This window comes from Colobus angolensis, unplaced genomic scaffold (genome assembly GCF_000951035.1).
Source record: "Colobus angolensis palliatus isolate OR3802 unplaced genomic scaffold, Cang.pa_1.0 Scaffold311, whole genome shotgun sequence".
NCBI lineage: Eukaryota > Metazoa > Chordata > Mammalia > Primates > Cercopithecidae > Colobus > Colobus angolensis.
In genome coordinates, this window is record NW_012116389.1 from 2,642,410 (window position 1) to 2,652,383 (window position 9,974).

At 45.9% G+C, this 9,974-nt stretch overlaps 1 protein-coding gene across 1 annotated transcript; it reads left to right on the forward strand.

Annotated features, from left to right (window-relative positions):
* The first annotated feature begins 303 nt into the window (after positions 1-303).
* Positions 304-7,702, forward strand: ZNF662 (zinc finger protein 662). The gene is given in 5 exon segments (XM_011950971.1): positions 304-586; positions 2,158-2,284; positions 2,923-3,039; positions 5,399-5,500; positions 6,517-7,702. Coding segments are annotated over 5 exon segments (1,464 nt in total). The 5' UTR covers positions 304-496; the 3' UTR covers positions 7,545-7,702.
* The last annotated feature ends 2,272 nt before the right edge of the window (positions 7,703-9,974 follow it).

A 9,974-nucleotide genomic window follows, 5' to 3' on the forward strand; every position in this document is an offset into this window, starting at 1 on the left:
GAGAGATAAAAGAGAAGGTGCAGTCTAGTGAAGTACCCGCTATCTCCTGTCAGCAAATACCTGTCCACCCAGGGTGCAGCGAGCTGGAGAGGAAGGGATGGCCTAAAGCGCCGGGGACGGATTCCTCCCCAGCCGCCTGCACCCCTACCCTAGTAGCGGCCCCTGGGATCGTCTGTGTCTCCAGGAGAACTGGACCGCTCTCCCCTCCCTTCCAGAGCTAGAAAGGAGGACCACAGAGACGCGGCGCCCTCCGCCGTCCTAGAGCAACCGGAGCGGCCCGAGCCCCGGGCTCCCGGATGCGGGGGTCTGGCTGGCTAGGAGCACGAGGAGTTGGGCGTGGGGCTGGCAGGGAGCGGAGTCGGAGTCTTACTCAGGTGGCTGCAGGGCTCAGGGTAGCCGTGTCAGACCTGCCCAGGTCCAGAGCGCTCCTTCCTGACCCCAACAGCCTCCGGTCGGGTCTGGCGCGCGCTCGCTTTCCCAGAGGGCGACCCGGGCTATGGCGGCCGCGGCCCTGGCGAGCAGGACACGCCTCGGCCCTGACCTTGAGCTGCTGCCGGGACAGCCGGCGCCGCCCCGGGCGCGCCCGGTGAGTGCGGGGCCGGAGCCTGGAAGCAGGCTTGGCCCTGCCCTGGGTTTTAGGCCCGGAGACGGGTGGTGCGGCGGCCGGGAAATGGGGTTACAACCCAGAGTGAGGGGCCTCGAGGGACAGGCAGCACAGCGGAGTCGACACCCCCGGGACATGAGCCTCAAGGAGAGCAGACGTGCAGCGGCACGTGGTTGAGCCGACTGCTGGGGCAGAGCGCACAGGGTGCCGTGGGGGTCGATGAATGGCCAGAATTTCAGAGCCACCTTTACAGAGCTGGTTATGTTTGAGCTGGGTATTAGGTTGAAAAGGAATTTGCAATGCAGGATCAGGAGGGAAAAACTGGATCTTCAGGCAGGAGGAGCCGCAGGTGCAACAGGGTGAGGAAAGAATTTGGTTTGCCAATGGAATGGTGAGAGGATAGGGGATGAGAGTGGTGGTGGCTGATGATCTTGGCCAGGAAAGCTGGGTCTGTGAGTAGTGAATGGAGTTGTCTGTAGTGCAGAGGAATGTGGACTCTATTAGGCAGACAAAGGTGAGCCAGCCAAAGCCTTGGAGCCCTGGAGTGCTGGATAAATAGCTGTGGAGACTTTGTAATGCGCAAGGACTGACGTGCAGTGGACCAGAATGGGCGCCTCCACAGTATGGAGACTAAGACCCTGAAGGAGGCAGTAGCTGAGAATTACAGGAAGTCTCAATGGCTGGAGGTGAGCAGTATTTGTTTCTTAAGGAAGAGGATAAGAGAAAGAAGGTGCAGGAGCTGAGACTCCTAGAGATATAGAAAATGGGAACATGGAGATTGGGACGAGGGGAAGCAAGTGAGGTGGGATCTTTGTGAGAGTGTGTTGCGAGTCGGGGGGGTGCAGGGAGTAAAGTCACAACGAGGATCTGTCCTGTTGAGTACAGTGTCCAGGGCAACCTGAATGTTCTGAGGAGCCCTAGCTGCCTCTGTGGCTAGTGGCAGTGACTGGGGAAGACAAAGGAGGAAGAGTCCTACACAGGGCCAGCAGGGGTAGGAATGGGGACGGAAGACAGGGTGGCATAACAGGCAAGAGTCAGAGTCAAACAGGCCTGGGTTCTGTCTCAGTTCTGGAACTTTGGGGGAAGTTAATCCCTCTGAGTCTCAGTTTCCTATTCCATAAAATGGATCTGATAGTAGGCTATGAGACATAAACAATACGTGTCAAGTGCTTGGCACAGGCTTAAGAAATGATAGTTGTTATCAAGGGTGGGTGACTTCTGAAGGAGGACACATTGTGGAGAAAGGATGGGACCTAGAGCACAGATGTGGTTTGGGGTATAAGGATGAAACGAAAAAACTTTTGCAGACTCATGAAAAAGAGGAGAAAATGTTTGCTGAAATAGAGATGAAGAGACATGAGAAAATTGATAGCTGATGCCCTGTCTCTTTGTACATAGGAGGCAAAAATCATCTGCTGATGGAGTTCCTGTAGACATTCAGAATCCAGAATCCCCACAGGCACCCCCCACAGTACCTTTTGGTGCCCTGTCTCCCCTTCCTCCTGGCCTGGTCCTGAGGTTGTCCTAGGGCATTTAAACACATGTTGTTTCAGGAGTCAGTGACCTTCAAGGATGTGGCCGTCTGCTTCTCTGAGAATGAATGGATCGGCCTGGGCGCTGCTCAGAGAGCCCTGTACAGGGATGTGATGCTGGAGAATTATGGGGCTGTGGCTTCCCTGGGTAAGGGTCTCCCTTTGGGCCCTGCCTCCACCCTTCAGAGTTTGCTGGCTCCTTTTTTCTCAAAGGCTCAGGAGTTGTTGATAACCCTCAGCTCAGTGGCAGCTTCAGGCTCTTGGATTTTTAATGACCCAACCTCAGCAGTCGTTGGGAAGTAGGAAGTCCTGGTATCAGTTTGGGCCTTATACAGGACTTCCTTGCCCCAGAGTGAGAGCTGCCCAATCCCTACCCTTGTGTTGTGGGTATAGTGAGAAGAGAGCAGATTCATAGTGCCCCACTGAGCCTTCAGTTCCCTGCCCTCTCGGTTTGCAAGATCCAGGCCAATTCCTAGCATCCTCATGAGGATGTCTGAACATGAGAGCTCTAGGAGGGAGAGGACAGGTAAGAATTGAGGACGCAATTCCTCAATGAGTGAAATCATCCATTTGCTAACTCAAACAGTTACTGAGTCTGTCAACTTCCTGACCTTTGTAAGTCTCCTGGCCCCTCTCTTGTTCTTTCCCCTGAAATTCCTTTTCTTGTTCTTCCTAGTTGTTTCCCTTTTTTCCCCTCTTGTCCCTGAAGACACTGGCCTGGGAGGAGCCTTGGGATTATTCTGTGTCACACCACTCACCTGCCTGTCCCATTTTTTTCCTCTTAAGAAGCATTTCCATTTCCCAAACCAGCTCTGATTTCCCAGCTGGAGCGAGGGGAAGCACCCTGGTGCTCGGTTCCTTGGGGAGCTCTGGATGGAGAGGACCCAAGGGGCATCTCCTCAGGTGAGTGAGGGCACATGTGCCAGTCATCTGACCAGTTTGCTTGTCATGATCTTTAAAATGTCATAGATAGATGTTCTTTTAACCTAGTGTTGTAGACACTAGTGGGATTCCATTTCTTCTCTGTGTTCCCATAGTTTTCCATCTTCTTGAGTCCTTGTTTTATTCATCCTGACTCTTCTGTGTGCCATCTTCATTAACCTGTTTTGCTGCTTCCCCATCTCTGCTGTTATCATGACTATGATGTATCTTTGACCCATGAGTTTCCTGTTTACTCCGATCTTTGGTGCCCTTTCTGCTTCCTGGCCTGTTTACAGTCTTCCAGCTTGGGATGTAATGGCCATCTTTATCTTTAGAAACCAAGAACTCTCAGCCCTCATCCAAATAGTTCCTGTTCCTCAGGGGAAAGCCCTGGGATTACTTTAGGCCCAAGAGGACTTTGTTACTCTTAGTTTCCTAGTGATAACTGTGTTTCCTGGTTGCCTCCTTGGCCCCATTTCATCTTCCCATAGGGCTCTTCTTTGGGCACAGTGAGACTTGAGCTGTGCTCCCAATTTCCTCATTCTCACAGTTCCTTGTTGTGTCTTTTCATATTAGAATATTTTTGATTGCAAGTATTAAAACCCGATTCAAACTGGCTTAAACAAAAAAGAAGAATTTATTGTTTAATGTAACTGGGAAGTCTGAGGTAGAGTGGGCTGCAAGTACAGTTTGATCAGAATTACATTCTCTGCTCTGTCTCTGTATGTGTTGGCTTTGTCTACAGTCTGGCTCCCCTTTTGGTTGTAAGGTGATTGGTGGTGGTAACAGGACTCTGCTGCTTCATACCTAGGGGAAGAAACCTGGCAGGCCTTCCTTAGGCTTTAAACATTGTGAATCAAAGTGCCAAGTATGCTGTAATGGACTACCTTAAGTCATATGCCAACTCTAAATCAATCACTGTGGCAAGGTAACTACTGTGCACTGATTGACTTGGTCTGAATTGCCGATCTCTGAATCAGTCTCCCATGTAGCGAGTGGAATGGGATTAACCTGCTTGGCTTATCTAAGTCAGAGCCTACCCTAGGGAGTGGAGTTGGGATACCCAACTCCCCACTCCAGCTCCCTACAAAGGGCATAGCTACTTTACAGTGGGGATGAGTGGAATGGGTGTGGGGAGACCACCACAGTGTCTTCTACATTCTCAGTGCTTCCTCTCCTCACCACCTAAGGGAATTTCTCTGTTTTGCTTTAGGTAGAAAACTAACAGCTAAGTTACTCCTTGAGCAGCATTCTAACTCTCTGACCTGCAGCTGACTTCTTGGCACATACCTGTCCTTACTCAAAGTCCACTTTTGTCTTATAGAAGTTAATACTCAGAGGATACATAGTCCCTGGATTTGGCAACAGAAAAGGTTGTCATTTGAAGGTATAGAATTGATCTGTTTCTTAGGAGGTTTTGGATGAAAGTTACAAAGCGACAGTTCTAGCAAAAGCAGAAGTAAGGTGTATTAGAATAGATCTCTGTGAACAGAGATGTCTGTTACTGAGTAGGAAGTGACTTTTGGAAGTGGCTGAGTGAGGGTGTGAGTCCATTTCTTATGGATACCATAGAGAGACCCCATCCATTGAATCTTTGTGGAATGAGAAAGCAATAAATGGATAGGAAGGAAACTAGGAGATTATGGTTTCCCAGAATAGCCTGCCTAGACAGGAAGTCCTCAAGAATAGCTCTTTGCAATTCCATCCTATCCTGATTGTTTTTTATGTGAACTTGATTTCACCTCCTAGGGATAGGTGATGAGGAGACCTTAGTCTTTTCTATTTCTTCTTGACATTTTCAAGTGAGTTACATGTTTTCATATCTTTGGGAACTGATGGAATTGCAACTTCTCTGTTCCAGTATTTTCTATCCTTTATGTTATTATTATTATTTTTTTGAGACAGAGTCTTGCTCTGTCGTCCAGGCTGGAGTGCAGTGGCACAATCTCGGCTCACTGCAACCTCCGCCTCCCGGGTTCAAGTGATTATCCTGCCTCAGCCTCCTGAGGAGCTGGGACTACAGGTGTGTGCCACCATGCTTGACTAATTTTTTTTGTATTTGTAATGGAGATAGAGTTTCACCATGTTGGCCAGGCTGGTCTTGAACTCCTGACCTCAGGTGATCCACCGACCTTGGCCTCCCAAAGTGCTGGGATTACAGGTGTGAGCCACCATGCCCAGCCTATCCTCATTATTCTATACCTTCAAATTTCTGCATATCTATGTTACCAGTCTTTTCACCCACCTTTATTCTCTCGCTACCACTTCCATGTCTGCTCTTTTCCTGATGGGCCTCACTCCTCTGACTGAACCAGCCTTATTTGTATCTTGACCCTGGCAGAATATCCATTTCTAAAACCTGCTGGGATTTCCCATCTTGAGCAGGTGGAAGAGCCATTAAACCTGAAACTGCACAAAGAGGGTCCAAGCCTAATTTGTCCTGGTAAGTGAGAGGGAAATGAGCATTCTTCTCTCAGTCACACCTTTTCCTGTCTTTCTTTTATAAGATGTAAAAGTCCATTTTGCCATTCATGTTCTAAATGAATTTGGGGGCCAAATCCCCAAATCAGCCAATTAAGAGAAAACTTAAACCCTAAGCTTCCAACTTTCATTAGGACAAGCTCAATTAATTTAATTAAATCAGGATGGGTCTTTTGTCTTAGGCTTAAACTGAACAGATGGCCTGCCCCATCTGGCTGCTATGATCACCCAATATTTTTAATGTAGATGCTGTGTTTTACTCATTGTGTTAGTTGTTAGGGATAAAAAAATCAAGTCATGTATGGCCCTTATCCTGGAAGGACTCACAGTCTCATGGGACATTATACATAAATTTATAATTACAGAAAAATGATAAAGCTGTAACAGAATGTGAGTAAGACACTATGGGAACAAAGAGGAGGGAGTCTTTACCCAGTTCTGCCTGGAGTAGTTTGAGAAGGCACTTTCCATGGTTTCATGGTGAACTTGGTGATTGGATTGAAAGAGAAGACTATACTTCCTTTTAGTGTTGAAAAATATGAGGAAGCTCATTCTTGCTACTGTCCGCTGTGTGTGACAAGCCCAGGTTCCCAGGTATACCACTAAGGATTCCTTATTTCTGAACAGGTCCTCTGCCCTAAGTCCTGGCCTGTTCTTCTCATGTTACAAACTGTACTCAGCTACCTAGGAGGAATTCTGACTTTGTTTTCCTTAGATTCAATTCATCTGTTTTCTCAGAGCCTAGCTGGTACTTGGTTTGGTGCCAGGAATCATAGCCCTCAGGGATTCTATCTAGTTGCTGTCTTTACTTTTGGTTTCTTTCTGTGTATTAGCCTTGTTTTTGCCATTTTCAGCTAGGACAGGGCCACTGAGACAGGTGGCAGTTGGAGAGAAGTGGACATATTAATACCACTTGGTAACCTTTGTCGCTCTGTCATGGATAATGATGACATTTGAAGCTCTGATTTCTTTTTTTAGAGGGTGTGTTGAAGAGGAAGAAAGAAGATTTTATCCTGAAGGAGGAAATTCTTGAGGAAGCACAGGACCTCATGGTCCTATCAGGTGGACCCCGGTGGTGTGGATCCCGGGAATTATGGTTTGGGAAAACCTGTGAAGAGAAAAGCAGGTTAAGGAGATGGCCTGGTTACCTCAATGGGGGAAGTATGGAAAGTTCTTCAAATGATATTATAGAAGTGATTGTCAAGGATGAGGTGATCTCAGTAGAAGAGAGTTCAGAGAATACTGATGTCAATAACCTCCTTGGTATACATCACAATATTCTAAGTGAGCAAATATTCTATGTATGTGAGGAATGTGGCAAGTGTTTTGATCAAAGTGAGGACTTTGATCAACACCAGAAAACTCATAATGGAGAAAAGGTCTATGGATGTAAGGAATGTGGGAAGGCTTTCAGTTTTCGATCACATTGCATTGCACATCAGAGAATTCACAGTGGGGTGAAACCCTATGAATGTCAAGAATGTGCTAAGGCCTTTGTTTGGAAGTCAAACCTGATTCGTCATCAGAGAATACATACTGGAGAGAAACCCTTTGAATGTAAGGAATGTGGGAAGGGCTTTAGTCAGAACACAAGCCTTACACAACATCAACGGATCCACACTGGTGAGAAACCATACACATGCAAGGAATGTGGGAAAAGCTTTACTCGAAACCCAGCCCTTCTTTGACATCAGAGAATGCACACTGGGGAGAAGCCTTATGAATGTAAGGACTGTGGGAAAGGCTTCATGTGGAACTCAGATCTTTCTCAGCACCAGAGGGTCCACACTGGGGATAAGCCTCATGAATGTCCTGACTGTGGGAAAAGCTTCTTTTGCAAGGCACACCTTATTCGACATCAAAGAATCCATACTGGGGAAAGACCCTATAAATGTAATGACTGTGGGAAGGCCTTCAGTCAGAATTCTGTCTTAATTAAGCACCAGAGGCGCCATGCTAGAGAAAAGCCCTATAACTGTCAAATCTCTCACCTTCTTGAGCTTTAGAGAATGCATAATGGTGATACTTGTGTATAATTCTTATGCTGCAGGAACCCCAGAGACAAAATGAGATGACTGTTCACAATTTGCCGTAACCCTTAACTTCAATAGCCAGTATTATCTTGCCGTTTTGAACATTTAGTCTAGCAAGACTGGTCCCCCTGTTCTATGATGTTTGTACAAGGCATCATTTAGTTGGGCAGCTACTCTGTATCAGGTGCTAACCACTTTACATACATTATGCATAACAATCCTATTAAGATAGGTGCTCTTCTCCCTGTTTTACAAATGAGAAATCTGAGTTGAAAGAGGTTATAAAACTCATTCAGGGTTTTTCAGTAAGTTATAGAGTTGAAATTGGAGCCAGGCCTCTCTGACTGCAGAGTTTACTGTTCTTTACTTAATTGTAATATTTATGTCTCTGCCCGTTTTGATTTGCTTATTTTCCTGTGCTTCTAGTTTCCCTTTATCACTCAGATCCAGCTCCTTCAACTAGGCAGATCTCTCTTCCTCTTCTACTTGTAATCAGTACCACCCAAGTTAGTATTTAATTATGTGCCATCTTACATTTTTCTAATAGTCTCAAGTCTCTTAGTCTTAACTCCAGCTAAATGACTCTGAGGACCAACGCTGCATTTCTTTTGTTTTTCAAATCCTGAAACATTAATCTTTGACTAGATATAACATGCTCATGATAAAAAAGAATTGAAATAGTTGAAAAGGGTGTTCAGTGAAAAGTAAATTTCCTTGTCATTCCTATCTCTTGAGTTCTCCCCAGAGGCAATCACTCCTACTGGTTGTGTATCTCTGTAGTTACTGTTTGTATACAAGTGTTTATTAGTACTGCTTTTTATAACTCTGTCTCACTGAAAACCTTATGTGATGGAAGCAACATTGCAGTTACATGATCAACTCTAGGACCTTTTCTTCAGAAGTTACTTTCCTTTTGAGGCCACCAAAGTAATTTAGGGAAACAGCAGAGGGTAATCCAGGTCTTTTTTTTTTCTAATTTTTTTGTTTTAGAGACGGAGTCTTGCTCTGTTGTCCAGGCTGGAGTGCAGTGGCGCAATCTCAGCTCACTGCAAGCTCCACCTCCTGGGTTCATGCCATTCTTCTGCCTCAGCCTCCTGAGTAGCTGGGACTATAGGTGCCCGCCACGATGCCTGGCTAATTTTTTGTATTTTTAATAGAGACGGGGTTTCACCATGTTAGCCAGGCTGGTCTTGCTCTCCTGACCTTGTGATCCACCTGCCTCGGCCTCCCAAAGTGCTGGGATTACAGGCCTGAGCTACCATGCCTGGCCAATTCAGGTCTTAAGAGACCTGATTGCCTTTGTTTTATGAGACATCATTCTGGGATTGGGAATATGTAAACTCAACTGGAGATTTTTTTCATAAAAATTTATATAGTTCCAGCCCCTCTCATTGCTTCCTATCTTAAATCTTCTCCCAGTCTGTGCATCCTTCACTACCATGATAGCCTACATTCTGATAAGCTGTGAGGCCACTGCCAAGGGAGGGAGAAATGGTCACTTTCTGGTGGTGGTTAATGCTTTGTTAGATAGCTTCATCCAGTCAATAGTTGAAAAGTTTTCACATAATCCAGTATCAGCATCAGAGTCAGAAATGCCCTCCCTAGGTCCAGGACCAGAGATAAAGCAAACATGAGGAACATGTAGAGTCTACACAGGAAAGTTAAGAATTATAGAATTAACTAACTACTTGAAATCAGGAGTTTATAAAACAACATTTTTATAAGTGGTCATCTTTTATTGGTTTCCATCATCTCTTCCCCTTCCTTCTGGGAACAGTTACCCAGATATTCTTTGGGAAGGTATCCTTTCTCAGCTATGTGGTTTAGCACCACCACTATCTTCATGAGTGGACCCTGTTTGGCTGTGTCAATCAGCTCATCCCATCCCCTTGGCCACAGAGCCATTGTGATATGAGGAGATACTGGGTTTTGTGGAAAAGAGAGGCTTTTCTTCATTGAAAGCTACCAGAGGAGATATTATCTGTCCTCTCTGTGGCACATAGGAAAATGTGAGGCCTAGAATTATAGCAACTTTTTTTTTCTATTAAAAGGGGAGATTCTCAAGCTTCCAGGTGCTACCATATGGAGACTGAGGATTAAAGCCAATACCAAAGAAGACAGTGACTAAACAGAGAGAAACTAGGTTCTTGGTGACATCTTTTGAGCCACTAGACCAAGCCTTACCTGAAGCAGACCTACCTCAGAACTTTTCACCTATGCGAGCCAATAAACATCTTCTGTCAAACGAGTTAGAGTTGAGTTTTCTGTTATTTGCAACTTAGCCACACTAATACCGTCTTGTGTTTGAAATCATTGTTTTCTCATACAACTCCTCAGTGTCACCTTTTCCTCTTGCTTAGTAGTCTCATAAGCTCCTCAGTTTTATCTCAGTTGCTTGGAAGT